The sequence below is a fragment of the Haliotis cracherodii genome, unplaced genomic scaffold (assembly GCF_022045235.1).
Source record: "Haliotis cracherodii isolate W230 unplaced genomic scaffold, xgHalCrac1.p SCAF_7, whole genome shotgun sequence".
Taxonomy (NCBI): Eukaryota; Metazoa; Mollusca; class Gastropoda; order Lepetellida; family Haliotidae; genus Haliotis; species Haliotis cracherodii.
Genome location: NW_027266330.1, coordinates 12,148,712 through 12,164,786, shown reverse-complemented (window position 1 = coordinate 12,164,786; position 16,075 = coordinate 12,148,712). Strand labels below are relative to the sequence as shown.

At 40.8% G+C, this 16,075-nt stretch overlaps 1 protein-coding gene across 5 annotated transcripts in view; it reads left to right on the top strand.

Moving 5' to 3' along the window:
- LOC139447384 (chordin-like protein 2) overlaps nt 1-14,695 on the top strand; it is a 66,428-nt gene extending 51,733 nt beyond the window's left edge. For 3 of the 5 annotated variants that reach the window (XM_071228708.1, XM_071228709.1, XM_071228707.1), the window contains exons 7-12: nt 641-712; nt 3,011-3,099; nt 5,678-5,837; nt 6,702-6,965; nt 10,673-10,765; nt 12,303-14,695. In XM_071228708.1, the coding sequence (XP_071084809.1) occupies nt 641-712; nt 3,011-3,099; nt 5,678-5,837; nt 6,702-6,965; nt 10,673-10,765; nt 12,303-12,445 (821 nt within the window). In that variant the 3' untranslated portion in view covers nt 12,446-14,695. The remainder of the gene's footprint in view (nt 1-640; nt 713-3,010; nt 3,100-5,677; nt 5,838-6,701; nt 6,966-10,672; nt 10,766-12,302) is intronic. The other 2 variants (XM_071228711.1, XM_071228710.1) reach the window with 2 other exon arrangements.
- Nucleotides 14,696-16,075: the final 1,380 nt, after the last annotated feature.

Genomic DNA, 16,075 nt, shown 5'->3' with positions numbered 1-16,075 from the left:
TAGAACAAGAATTGGCAGCTGATATGGTCAAATTCTGCTTTGGTCCCGTTGCAAAGATTACAACTGTCCCACGGGATGATGTCGTGGGTATGGCAACCGACCAAATTACCCCCGAAAATGAAATGAACAAAGGGGAATAAATTCAAGTAATTTAAAGTCGATTTGGCAAATTCAGGTCAAAACTTAATCAATTCAGCACTTTAAATTTAGTGACAATTTAAGGACCGACCATTTAATCATTCAATATTTAGGGTGTGGTCGGTGAGGGGACGAGGTGCTTGAATTGTTATAAGAGACAGATTAGCATTTCTGTCTCTGCTTCAAGACATGCATTAGTTTGCTCCAAAAACATTTTATTAAAATTCACCCCCACAGTATATCAATTTGGAGGTTTTTTAATTTGAAATTGCAGAGACATACCTGATATAATCTTGATTGGTAACTTTGTATTTGCATGTAGAACTAGGCTTTTTTACATTTTTAAATAACAATTTCAATGAGTAATATTGAATGCCTGTCTAGTTAAGTTAACACAAATTATTCAGATTAAAAGCGATAGTTGCTTAACGCATAGTTTTCAAGATAACTCTCTTTAAAGGGAGACCACTCTAGTAGCGTTATTTTTGCTCTTCCCTTACAGAAGAGGACGATTACGAAGATTATGTAAACAAAATTCTTTCAGGTGAGCGACCAGACAATGTCTCCGATTCTGGTAAGACAGATATTTGGGCACTATTTTGTAGATTAACACATCTTAGTACCACGTTCTTGTGTTATGCTGTTCTCGTCACTTCTCGTGACCATCCGTATCGTTCCGGTAACCTTTCTTTGGCTGCACGGAAAGAGACGACTTGTTACGAATGGGGCTGTTTTTGTTCTTCGGTACATTCCGACATATTTCGGTGACTTTAGTCGTGCCTCAAATGAAATTGACCTGTCATTATTCGGAGTATGTATTCAAACATGCAAAACCATTTTAAAAAAGATGTACTGCTTATTTGGGGAAAGTGTACACCAGTGCATGGTCAAGGCAATTTCTATTTAAAACAGCATTCGCGTAAGAACTTGGCCGGCCACTGAACTGAACACGACTGTGAAATCTAATCTTAACTGAACTCCACGAATGAATTTCTTGTTTTCAGCCGTTTCTAAGTGTAAAATCATTATTAGCCTGAAGCGGTAGTATAATCGTCCGGAAGTCGCATTCAGGTTGGAATAGTCGATCTTTGACTCAAAACGAAGCATGCCGACCCAAAATACCTTTGATCTATTCAATTTGCTGTATGAATCATTAGTCAATTAATTTTTCCAGTCGTGTTTAGTTTCGGGCATCCTCGTTTATCCAGGGTAGCATATCTCTATTCTATTATAATATATTCCCTGGGCCCCTTCGCCACCATAGCATCAGGAATAGTTATATATTTAACATCCTATCTAATCTCAGTAAGCTTCATAGAACTTCTCACGCTCATAGGTGTAATTCAAAGGCGGATCCAGCATGTTTTTAGGGAGCGGTCCACTAACAAAGTCCTCTGTGTGTGTGTGCGTGCGTGCGTGCGTGCGTGCGTGTGTGTGTGTGTGTGGATCCGCCTATGTAGTTTGAGTAGACGGCTATCCTTAACGTCACCTATTTCGAGTCGATCCCAAAGGCGATGGGCCCAGGGTGTTTATCTTAACATAATGGAGAAAATACCCTGTATTATCGAGGATGAGTCACAGGACTTGCACAACCTTCTCACACATTCTGAAATGTCTTTAGACAATTTCTAATTTGTTCATCTCTCTTTCGATATAAACCTGTTAGAAAAACGTTTTAAGGTCATGTAAAACAAATATTGTTTTCCCTCCTTTTGGGGATAATAAAAATGTGAATGAATGTTTGCGGGAAACAATGTCTTCTTTACATGACCTTACATTGACCTATATGTAACATTACATTCTACTTACTGTGAAACTAATTTCTAAACTTGTATCTTTCATTACTTAGTCACATTTTACATGCATTTAATGACTGTTTCGCAAAATATTGTAGATCTGCTCTAGACGAAGTCGTTTAAAGGCCTTAATATAGACTAAAACCTTGCTGCATGTTCTTAGTGATTTTATCTTCTCGGCGGCCTTATAGCATCATTTGTACACCTGAGTGTATATCCAGTCGTGATGTAGCTGAGATGATGCTGACTGCGCCTTTTATCACCCCAAACTGGCTTCCATGGGAGATATTGCGTGGGTGAGATCAAGTGATAACTCCTAGGAGATATCGCTACAGTGAAATTGCATCACAGTGCTGTGAAGTCCATAGTGACGTCATTGTTACATGACATCACAATCAAATGACATCACTAATCCGTGCCACTTAAGTTGTAATTGCACTGTTTACACTCAAGACAACGGTTATTACTGTTTACAAACAGAAAAGGTTTGAAGAATGATTTTAAAGGGTAAATAGAATTCGTTTCTTCCAAGATCACATATTTCAAGACGCGTTGATAAAAGTAATAATATCCTCGGATAGCTTCGTTTTATCAACATTTGAGCTCGGAAAACATTCATTCATTCAATCTGTCGGGCGATATTTCTATTTTTTCAAGGATCTGTTATAAACGATGGTTATAAATTATCTCAAGTATTCGTTTCATGACAATAATGTCCACGATATCAAGTGTAGTTATCTCCCCTTAGTAATGTTACAATCTCATTCATTTTATTAATGATATATAATCAATGTTCAAAGATAACAGTATTGACATTTATGTTACGTCATGCGTTAATTATTATTTGTTTGTGGTTCTAAATAGATAATAATAGTCGATCATTTTCGAAACAAAGATTTTCAATATGGCTGATCTGGCTTTTGACACCAGATGCCTGATGGATATAAACGGTTAGTTTTATCCAAATGTGTGGCGTTTTCTTCCCTGACTGTAAAGGAACTATCTTGTATTTAGAAACTACAATGTACGGACCCAGTGTCAGCAATTGGCTGAAGTCCTGAGATGCTCTTTTGCAGATTGTACAGCTGGAAAGACGAATGGCAAAACGTGGCATCCGTTGATTGGCACATACGGCCCTGACAAATGTGTGCTCTGTAAATGTAAGGTAAGCATCGCTGTCAGTGATGGCTCCGTGTAGACAATTTTCATAATGACACGTTGCGGGAATCCATTTTTTCATGAAGTATATAACATCCAAATATCAAATTTGTAACTTAAAAATGGCTACCAGTGCGCCGCGCAAGAAATTCATCATCTGGCAAAATGTCCTGCTTAAGAACATCATTATATAAATTGTCGGTCAAAACAAAATATAAAATTGAAAATTGGATTTGACCAAAAGTTACAAACGTTATCAACAACGTTACTAGGATGAAAAACATCACCGAAACACTGCAAACTTAGGTCCAAAAACACAACTTTTTATACCCGAATAAGCCATCGTGTAACCATTTCTTTGTTCCATTTTTAGTCACCATCAAACATGTGTGTATACTTTCTTGGCCCGGCAGTATATGCAGTAAACTACGTTTATAACGAACACGCTTATAACGAACTGGTGGATATAACGAACTGTTTTTTTTTGTCCCGGCCATTTGCTGTATATATACTGTATATATGCTTATAACGAACTACGGTTATGATGAACTAAAATGTGTGGTCCCTTTGAGTTCGCTATAACCGTAGTTTACTGTAAACTTTGTCAAGGGTTTACACTTTTTAGCTTATTTGGGGTAGGTGCATTTGTAGCAAATGTTTGGCCTAAATCAAATTTGAAAGATGGAAATAGCATAAAACAGCCGATAAACATTGATAGGTAGAGTCGGCACCCAACCGAAAACATCCGCCACTAAAGTTACGGAAAAACCGCAATCAATTTCTTCACTAGACTTGTACGTTGAAATAACGCGAGAATCCTCTCAACCTTGCCCTGTTTCGTCTGTGTTCCCGAGAAAACAAATGTGAAATGTCGACACTGGCAATTGTAAACAATTGGCTTTAAATGCTTACAGTTCCTCAGTATTAGCAGTGTCGAATAAGGTCGTTTACATTAACTGTACTTGTCGGATAATAAGTTCAAACTCTATCAAAGACTTACTGTGATTAGCGCAAGACACTAATGGCACCAGGCATAGGCACCAGATTGAGGAGTCTGACCTATCTCAAGTACACGCAGTGGCGACATCGTCAGACTATGTACCCTACTGATCAAAACTAAGTCCCCTTCATCGCGACTGGACCACTGTAGGTGATCGCGATTCGGTTGCTAAAGGATCACGATTGAGGGGAGATTGTTTTGAAAAGTAGTGTACTGTAAGTCCGGGTGCAACGAGCAACTTCTCGTCGCTATTCAGATGAAAAATTGCTAATACGACGTCAAGTTTTAACCTATACACTGTAACGAGCACTCTAGGTTACCCAGTGCATTCTATCTTCATTCTATAGTAATAAGTAAGCTTTACACAGGACACATCTTGCCACTGAATATAATCTGATTGTACGGCTCTTCTTAACAGCGTGTCTTTCGAATGCTCTGTTTGTTGTTTTACGCCGCACTCAGCAATATTCCAGCTATATGACGGCGGTCTGTAAATAATCGAGTCTGGACCAGACAACTCATGTGACTGACATCATGAGCATCGATCCACGCAATTGGTAGCCGATGACATGCATCAACCAAGTCAGCGAGTCTGACCATCCGATCCCGTTAGCCGCCTCTTACGACCGAATTTTCTCGGGTCTCTTTCGAATGCGGTTCATAAAGAAGCTATTGTGGCGAATGAATCAAGGGTATTTATCATAATAGAATGGATATACAGTTAACTATGGTTATAACGAACTCAAAGGGACCACTAATATTAGTTCGATATAACCGTAGTGAGCATATGTACAACATATATACAGCAAAAGGCCGGGACCAAAAAAATATGTTCGTTATGTCCGTCAGTTCGTTATTAGCGTGTTCGTTATAAAACGTACTTTACTGCTTAATACCACGGATAATGGAGAATGTGTAATGAGCTACAGAGTAAGTCACAAACCGACCAATATTAACAAACACCCAAACATTTGACACTTATTGTGTAATCAGTAGTTCGAGACAAACGGAGTTCACATTTGAAACCTGCGGTGGCCATTATGTTGAATCACCCTAAGCTATGTGTCGAGTTTAAATAGTTCGAGTTCGAGATTCAGGACCTTCGACTCTAATTGAGTAACTTGTAGTTCGAGACAAACGGATTTTAGATTTGAAACCAAAGTGCAAACCCGCGGTGGCCCTTAAGTTGCATCACCCTAAGCTATGTGTCGAGTTTAAATAGTTCGAGTTCGAGATTCAGGACCTTCGACTCTAATTGAGTAACTTGTAGTTCGAGACAAACGGATTTTAGATTTGAAACCAAAGTGCAAACCCACGGTGGCCCTTAAGTTGCATCACCCTAAGCTATGTGTCGAGTTTAAATAGTTCGAGGTCGAGATTCAGGACCTTCGACTCTAATTGAGTAACTTGTAGTTCGAGACAAACGGATTTTAGATTTGAAACCAAAGTGCAAACCCGCGGTGGCCCTTAAGTTGCATCACCCTAAGCGATGTGTCGAGTTAAATAGTTCGAGTGAACTAGATTTCGATGTAGATGTTCGAATTCGTTTTATCAGTAGTGACTGAACTGTTCTCGCTTGTTCCAGGAGGGGAGTGTGAGTTGTAGGAGGAAGGAGTGTGTCCCGGACAAAAAACTCCCGTGCTCCTCACCTGTCCACAAGGAAGGAGAATGCTGCAAAACTTGTCCCAAACGAACCCGAGTCACAGATCGGGGCCGGAACTGCAAGAGACGGAAAGCAAAAGATGGTACGTTGTCATAAAGCTCCACTCCGAGCTGTACTAAGGTTAAACAAAAATTGTTCTGGGCCAACCGACCGACCATCGTTTCACTCCCAAACTCTCGGGGGTTTCCGTTATTGACAAATTTTAGATGAGCAGCACCAGAGGAGAGCCATCCGATTGATATCACGTGATTGAAATGGACACACGTTTAGCACGGACATCGTAGGTGGGCAGTGTGTGTGTGTGTGTGTGTGTGTGTGTGTGTGTGTGTGTGTGTGTGTGTGTGTGTGTGTGTGTGTGTGTGTGTGTGTGTGTGTGTGTGTGTGTGTGTGTGTGTGTGTAAATACATATCATCAAAATATGTTTCACACGCTTCAAAGTTACCAATCCGATGGTAAATTTCATAGATTCTTGGAGGCATCGTTGACTCGGCCGCCTAAGACACCGAAGTTTAATGCACAAAGTTGCGTAACTAAGTCGTGCCAGGATCTGCTTATCATCGGTTCGAATCCCGGATTATTGCTGATTATGATCTTTGATTTGTGAGCAGCATTCGCGTGTTCGTCGGATTCAAACCAGTGAAAAAAACGTATAAGACGTGTATCGTTTCAATTTTCCCCAATACAATACACTGTTGTGGATCTGAGTTGGCCGAGTGGTTTCTCAGTTTGCTGGGCAGAGTTGCGTCCTTCAGCAATACCAGGATCCACTGTTCACGGGTTCGAACCTCATATTCGCCCCATCGTTATCACTGATCAGCTACAAATATGCCACGTGGCTATTGTCTTCTCTTAGCGCCACTTTTGAACTGTCGCCCCTTTGAGATAATGTTCAAAGCGGCGTTATCCCTAACTCACTCACTCACTCACGACCTTATCATTTTTACAGTCAAGCGACGACGGCGACGTTGTAATAAAAAGGGAGGAAGAAAGCGAAAGAAGCACAAACAGTCTACACCTTCTACAACAACGAGTGTCATACCCACGTCACTTCCGCCCACCACACCGCCGCCATCTTTGTTCTCCACCATGTGCCTGCCAAAACGAGGTGACAGATACGTTTATCAGATCGAAGAGAAACATTCAATAACGTTAATGTTCGACGTGCCGACAGGGAATTCAGTAGAAGTATTAAAGTGGACCGTCAGAAAAGGTAATGTTTTTATTCAAAATGTGAATTTATGTCTATTCATATGTATTACTTATTCGTTTGATAAGTCGTATATATGATTAATATGCTATTAATAATTATATGACTTTGAAGAGGATTAAAGCAGAACATACATTAAACGCATCATATAAACAGCCGGGCGAAAGAAAGTATACACTTGAAAACTGGATTTGGAAAAAACATTACAAATGTTGTCAAAGCGTTACTAGGCTGTAAACACAGGAACTCGTTATTGGTCAGTAAATAAATATATACCCCCTAAACAGTCGCGGAAACACTGCAAACTTAGGTCGAAAACATAACTTTGATACCTGTATAAAATACATCACCATTGAAAAAACATTTCTTGTTTGTTTGATATTAGCCAACGTCATATATCGGTGTTGACTTTCTTTTGGCCGGCCGACTGCTGTGTTAAACGACATTCGTTTTTCAACATAGATTTTCATACACCCATGGGGTGCACGGGTGGCCAGGCGTCTAAGGTGCCGCGATTCGCTTGACAGAGTTGCGTCCCTTGGGCACACCAGAAACCTATGATTGTGGGTTCGAATCCCGGTTCGATCCGATTATGTTTCTAGGTTTGTCAGCACCGTACCTGCATCACTTTGGACTTTCCTCCCACATTAAGCTGACACGCCGTGATATAACTGGAATACTGTTGAAAGCGGCGTTAAACCTAACTCACTTACTCACTCGTACTCCCTTGGTTATTATACATGGACTTACGAATGTTATGAGTCCAATGTTGTACGGTCGTTACATGCTTAAACACACACTTGCGGAAGTCTTTACTCCCATGCTTAAACATACACTCGGAAGTCTTTACTCCCATGCTTAAACACACACTTACTGAAGTCTTTACTCCCATGCTTAAACACACACTCGGAAGTCTTTACTCCCATGCTTAAACACACACTCACTGAAGTCTTTACTCCCATGCTTAAACACACACTTACTGAAGTCTTTACTCCCATGCTTAAACACACACTTACTGAAGTCTTTACTCCCACGCTTAAACACACACTCGGAAGTCTTTACTCCCATGCTTAAACACACACTCGGAAGTCTTTACTCCAATGCTTAAACACACACTCGGAAGTCTTTACTCCCATGCTTAAACACACACTTACTGAAGTCTTTACTCCCACGCTTAAACACACACTTACTGAAGTCTTTACTCCCATGCTTAAACACACACTTTCTGAAGTCTTTACTCCCATGCTTAAACACACACTCGGAAGTCTTTACTCCCATGCTTTAACATACATTCGGAAGTCTTTACTCCCATGCTTAAACACACACTTTCTGAAGTCTTTACTCCCATGCTTAAACACACACTCGGAAGTCTTTACTCCCACGCTTTAACACACACTCGGAAGTCTTTACTCCCACGCTTTAACATACACTCGGAAGTCTTTACTCCCATGCTTAAACACACACTTACTGAAGTCTTGACTCCCATGCTTAAACACACACTTTCTGAAGTATTTACTCCCATGCTTAAACACACACTCGAAAGTCTTTACTCCCATGCTTTAACATACATTCGGAAGTCTTTACTCCCATGCTTAAACACACACTCGGAAGTCTTTACTCCCATGCTTAAACACACACTAACTGAAGTCTTTACTCCCATGCTTAAACACACACTCGGAAGTCTTTACTCCAATGCTTAAACACACACTCGGAAGTCTTTACTCCCATGCTTAAACACACTTTTACTGAAGTCTTTACTCCCATGCTTAAACACACACTTACTGAAGTCTTGACTCCCATGCTTAAACACACACTCGGAAGTCTTGACTCCCATGCTTAAACACACACTTACTGAAGTCTTTACTCCCATGCTTAAACACACACTCGGAAGTCTTTACTCCCACGCTTAAACACACACTTACTGAAGTCTTTACTCCCATGCTGAAACACACACTTACTGAAGTCTTTACTCCCATGCTTAAACACACACTCGGAAGTCTTTACTCCCGTGCTTAAACACACTTACTGAAGTCTTTACTCCCATGTTTAAACACACACTTACTGAAGTCTTTACTCCCATGCTTAAACACACACTCGGAAGTCTTTACTCCCACGCTTAAACACACACTTACTGAAGTCTTTACTCCCATGCTTAAACACACACTCACTGAAGTCTTGACTCCCATGCTTAAACACACACTCGGAAGTCTTGACTCCCATGCTTAAACACACACTTACTGAAGTCTTGACTCCCATGCTTAAACACACTTTCTGAAGTCTTTACTCCCATGCTTAAACATACACTTACTGAAGTCTTGACTCCCATGCTTAAACACACACTTACTGAAGTCTTTACTCCCATGCCTAAACATACACTCGGAAGTCTTTACTCCCATGCTTAAGCACACTTTTACTGAAGTCTTTACTCCCATGCTTAAACACACACTTACTGAAGTCTTGACTCACATGCTTAAACATACACTCGGAAGTCTTGACTCCCATGCTTAAACACACACTCGGAAGTCCTTACTCCCATGCTTAAACACACTTTCTGAAGTCTTTACTCCCATGCTTAAACACACACTTACTGAAGTCTTTACTCCCATGCTTAAACATACACTCGGAAGTCTTTACTCCCATGCTTAAACACACACTCGAAAGTCTTGACTCCCATGCTTAAACACACACTTACTGAAGTCTTTACTCCCATGCTTAAACACACACTCGGAAGTCCTTACTCCCATGCTTAAACACACACTCGGAAGTCTTTACTCCCATGCTTAAACACACTTTTACTGAAGTCTTTACTCCCATGCTTAAACTCACACTCGGAAGTCTTTACTCCCATGCTTAAACACACACTTACTGAAGTCTTGACTCCCATGCTTAAACATACACTCGGAAGTCTTGACTCCCATGCTTAAACACACTTTTACTGAAGTCTTTACTCCCATGCTTAAACACACTTTCTGAAGTCTTGACTCCCATGCTTAAACACACACTTACTGAAGTCTTTACTCCCACGCTTAAACATACACTCGGAAGTCTTTACTCCCACACTTAAACACACACTCGGAAGTCTTTACTCCCACGCTTAAACACACACTTACTTAAGTCTTTACTCCCATGCTTAAACACACACTTACTGAAGTCTTGACTCCCATGCTTAAACACACACTCGGAAGCCATTACTCCCATGCTTAAACATACACTCGGAAGTCTTTACTCCCATGCTTAAACACACACTTACTGAAGTCTTTACTCCCATGCTTAAACACACACTCGGAAGTCTTTACTCCCACGCTTAAACATACACTCGGAAGCCATTACTCCCACGCTTAAACATACACTCGGAAGCCATTACTCCCATGCTTAAACATACACTTACGAAGTTCGTGGTTTCTATGATATAATATACACTTACGAAGGGTCGTTTCTCCCGTGCTATAACATACAGCTTCGTGTACTATTACTCCCATTTTATAACATACTCTTACGAAGGTCGTAACTTCCTCCGTGCTATAACATACATTTACGGTCGTTAGGTCGTTACTTTCATGCCGTGTGCTATAACATAGCGCCCAGAGGGAAGGAGTGGCGGTATTGCTCAATGATAGAGGGTCATGTATAGCAAATAAGCCTCGAGGGTTTAAGGAGCACTCACTCACCCACTCACTCACTCACTCACTCCGGGCTTTTATCACTTCCAGGGAGAGTGTCGGAAATGATGACAGAGAACAGACCCGCCGCCGCGGTCCGAGCTACGATATCCCAGTCCCAGGTGCTAGGAGCCACAAACAAGAGTAAGTATTGAACACGTGTTGAATTCCTCAAGACCCTAAAACAGCCATACACTCCAACAGGGATTAAAATGCAGATCCCCAGCAAGCTATGTTTTTCTAAGAAGTGACTCAGTGGATTGGGTGGTCAGTATCGGTGCCAGAAAAGAACTTGACGTTTCAAGATAGCATCTTGAATTTTTAAGATAAGAATTTGAATTTTCAAGTGAAAAATAATAATTTGTGGCCTAATGGGTCTCCGTACATATCATCCCGTGCAGATCCCGAGTAGAATTAGTCTTCAGCAACTAATACTTGTCGATAGAGGCGACTAACGGGATCCGTTCGCTGAATTGGTTCATTGCATGTCATCGTATCCCAATTGCGTGGATCGATGTTCATGATACCAATTGTCTGGTTCGACTCAATTATTAACAAACCGTCGTCATGTAGCTGGAATAGTGTTGTGTGCGGCGTAAAACAACAAACACACACCCAGTCATACATTTCTGCGGGTGACAATTTGTAATACGTCCTTGAACAAGAGTATTCGAGGAGGATCGTGTGTGTCAATCTTACAGTAGCGGCAATCACTGTCGTTGATCTGTCAGCACCTGCTATATATCTGTCATATTCCAGCTATATGACGGCGGTCTGTAAATAATCGAGTCTGGACCAGCCAATCCAGTGATTGATATCATGAGCATCGATCCACGCAATTGGGATCAATGACATGCATCAACCAAGTCAGCGAGCCTGACCACCCGATCTCGTTAGTCGCCTTTTACGGCAAGCGTGGGTTGCTGAAGACCTATTCTACCCCGGATCTTCACGGGTCACCTGTCAGTATCATACTCACGTTCGTAAGTTTCACCAAAAGAGGAAGTATATATATTGTCTCTTTGGCCCGTCTCTAAGGCAAAATTATTAGTTTAAATCACAATTTCTAGATTATATAAATAATTAGACCAACTTGTCCCTGTAAAAGACTGGCGTCCTGTACTGTCCCCTTATCTAGACTTGCCTGTTATAAGGATGGAATTACTATACACTCATGGACTTATCATACAGTACAGCCTTGGAGCAAGGCTAGTCAGAGATCTGAAGGTCCACGACGTGATAGGTGGCTGAGGTGAGGTGAGGTGAAATGGGGTTTAACGTCGCGTCCAAGATTATTGAACTTAAATAGCGACGTGCATGTACGTGTGTGTGTGTGTGGCTGCTTGTACTTGTCCGGACTGATGCCGATTTATAGTGCTAGCTCAATAAGATACCATGCCGCAGTTTAACATGAATACCCTACTCAGGACCAGACCCACTTGCACAAAGCGATCTTAGCGCTAAGATGATCGTAACTCCCATACTTTACCATTGGCTTACAATAGTCTTAGGGCTAAGATCGCTTTGTGCAGGTGGGCCCAGATGGTCAGCCTCGCTGACTTGGTTGATACATGTCATCGTATCCCATTTGCGCCAATCACTGGATTGCCTGGCCAATGATGCAATTACTGCAGTTTTACATGAACTATTAACAACCGATCGTTGTTTCATCTGTCCTCAGGAAACTTCAAGAAGTTCAAGCGGAAGTTGCGTAAGAAAACGCAACGCTGCGAACCATCATGTCGGCGGAGAGTTGTCACGAGTTGTTTGAAGAGACTGAAAACCAAAAGTGCAAAATTTGGAAAACAGTGTGATAAAAACTGAGAAGAGTTGCCTGCTCAAGTGACTTCAATCCATGAAATGACATTGTTCTGGCGACAGGAACGATTTACATATCAGTCACGTGACTGGCAGACATTTTGCTTCGTTCGACCGGAAGTGGTAACATCTTTGCAGGAAAGGTTCACACCTCGTTTTATGACTTTCTGTGCGGATATAGAGTACTGTTACATTGTCACGTGACCGGAAGTGACGTCAGGTTGTGAAGCTGTCAGTTTGTGTTTTCATGTGTCGTGATTGGACGAGTGGAACCAATCATTTTCAGGGCGATTGTCAGACAAAACCCGAGGGGTGCAGACTCGAATCGTATCTCTTTAACCCGACAAGTTGCTAGGGTTGTAGATGTAGCCTCCATGTCTTTAAAAGACGCCCACAGCCTGTAGTGGCTTATGCACATCCTGCTCGTGCATCTATCAAAGTGCTTATACTTTTTGTATATATAGACGGTGTATAATATATATTTTGTAGGTGTATATGTCTCGCGGAATGGATGTGTAAAAATTCGTATTGAGATATATGAACTATTTATATGAATATGTTACAGCTATTTTGTGAATATTTTTGTTTATACTAGATTGTGCAGTTGATCAGCAGATGCTCACCGTCGAGGTTATCTATCTCAAATTGCGCCAGCCTTATATCGAGGACATTGGCAGATAACCAAATTGAGCCAGCCTTATATCGAGGAACACGGGCACGGCACACCGTCGAGTGATTCAATATGATCGTTTACATTGTTAATGTATTCAAAATGTTCTGAACGTCCAAATCCTGATTTTCAAACCAACGGTTCTAAAAATTGGTTAATAGTAGTCGTTATAGAGGGGAGTCAAAGTACGCTATCGGGTATATAAAGAATACTTGACACTTTTAATGGATAACAACTTTTTTTATTCTTTGTAACGCCGTTTCAGGGCAACGTCTTGACCCTACATCAGGAGAATGAAGGGGGTATATAAAGGCTCCAAAGAAAGAAAAATAATTGTAAAACAAAACCAAGAACTTATCTCGTGTGGCATTTTCTGGTAATGCAGGGTCTCCTTACAACGCGCACAGTCAAAGAATTTATTTTCATTAAATGCACGTTCAGCAGAATTCTTCAAACAGAAACGTATACACCACGTGGTGAACATCTTCCCGAGGCAAGAGAGTTAACTGACTATAAAAGTCCAGTTTTCACCCTTGCCGAACTAGGCTGGTATTATGGAGTTATATTTTGGCTCTACTAACGAGTCTATGCATAGTCCAATCAAAATCGCGCACCGAAATCGAAATCCGGTTCGTAAACTGTCGTGCAGATTTCGGTCGATTGCAGGATTTGCAACTCGTTGTCAGCAGATATTTTCCAAATCTTTTCATGTTTTTAATCAAGGTGCTCACGTGATTTGATGCATTTCGCGATGTAAGACCCGTTTTATCACAATATAGATCTTGATTATCGATCAGAGAGAGAGGCTTAGAAGGGACATAACTGGTAATAGCCACTGGATGCGCTACGGACGAGCCGAGTAATTCCAGCCTAGTTCGGCAAGGGTGGAAACTGGACTTTTAAAGTCAGTTAACTCTCTTGCCTCGGGAAGATGCGTGGTGAACTGATGTCTCATAACACAATAAATAAACAGCAAGTGATACCGTGGCATTTGATTGGCTAACCTAAGCAATTGTTCTTTGCGTTTGTTTCTATAAACTGAAAAAATTGGCCACGCCCGCTAACGGACTACTGTATCCTCATTGGCTGATAATAGAATGGGCGGGGCTTGGCTGTATTATTGCGTTGAACGATGTCAATGATTTCGTACTGTTGTCTACAGTTTTGTGTGTTAATAATTAATAAACAGTCTATAAAGTAATTATTGTTGACGTATGTACTTATGTATTTGCGCCTTAGGGGGTTATAAACAACCGCGTATTTACACAGTATGCACACCGGTTTTTAGGATTATACCTCCATAAACGCAAACAAATAATGAAGTCAGTTAAATACATGTGCTCTCAATCAAGAAATACACATCCTTCGGATCAAGCATTTTACGTTTTTATCATATGTTGTCAAAATACCTTACTTGAAAATAATCTTACTGAACAAACTTCTTTTGAATTGTAAATTATTTGATTGGTTGTAAAAATATTATTTGAAAGTGAATGTTATCACCTGATTTTGTCCGGTATTGTATTGAGACGAACCCTCTATCACTACGACTACAGACTGATACCACAGCGCTATCTGCAGGCACGTGTAGCGCTTCGTTGTCATTGTTTTCATAAATGTAATAAACTTTCTAAAACAATCAAACAATGCATTATTTGTTATACCTTTGTTATAAATCACCACAGTCGACAATACCACAACCATACAGGTGGTGGAGTAGCCTAGTGGTGAAAGCGTTCGCTCGTCATGGTTCGATTCCCTACATGGGTACACTGTGTGAAGTCCGTTTCTGGTGTCCCCCATCGTGATAGTGGCTCGATTATCGCTAAACTACACTCACCCAAATGAACTGTACTGTCGCTTAGTTAGCACTCAAAGAATATTTCCTCATGGTATTATTTTTTTAAATGCAATATGATTTGAAACTTTTCAAAATAAAAACAGTCGCGTAATTCACAACTGCTGACATCCTATTTTTGAAAATCGATAAATTTGCTTTTGTCGACACAACTAAACAACATTTTATCACATCGTGTGTTCACAAATTCATTGAAGAAATTTATTTTTACATACAATTACCCAGCCATAGATTACTTTTTACAAACTGTTAAGGGATAAGTGATGGTTAAATCAATCAACTTTAACAACAGTTCTTTCAATTTTCAATTACATATAAAAAATAACTCGGTATACTCTCTTTTTGCCCCTCAGTTAAAATCACCACGTTATTATGATAAAGACTTTCGCTACCATAGCTTCGTCTTGAGCCCGATTTGAATGACACGACGCTAAAAACAGCCATCCAATGAAACTACTTTGAGCAAGAAAAATCCTGAGCTACGAGCTCGTATAAGTAAGAGATGGGTGAGATGGTTACTTCCGAAACGAAAGTGTGGTTGCGAATAGCCCAGGGTAGTATCTTATAGAGTGTACCAGAATGCCTGTCAAGATGTAGCGTTTGGTAGGGGAATTCGGTTGGCTCTAATTGCATGTACATTAAGTATGCACGTTCTGTGTCGTGCTACTCAAGTTTTGTAAGGGACACTGGGATATGTCATACTGTCAAAAAACTCAGGAGACAACTTCGGGAAATGTGTACTTGTGTTAAGATGAAGCTGAAATGACGGCATCTCATACACTGAGTGAATGAGTTGGATTTAACGCTTTTAGTGTCTGAACCTTTGTCTACTTAAATTTGTGGATATATAGCTTTGTATAAAAATGTAGGCTCACATTGTTATGTGCACATGAGTGAGTGAGTTGGATTTAACGCCGCTTTTAACAGTATTCCAGTTATATCGCGGCTTATCAGCTCAACGTGGGAGGAAAGCCCGAAGTGATGCAGGTCTCAGACGTTTACCACTTCGGTGAAACCCACGAGCAGGTGTATGGTGTTCACAAGCCTAGAAACAAAATCGGGGCGAACCGGGTTTCGAACCCACAATCATAGGTTTCTGGCGTGTCCA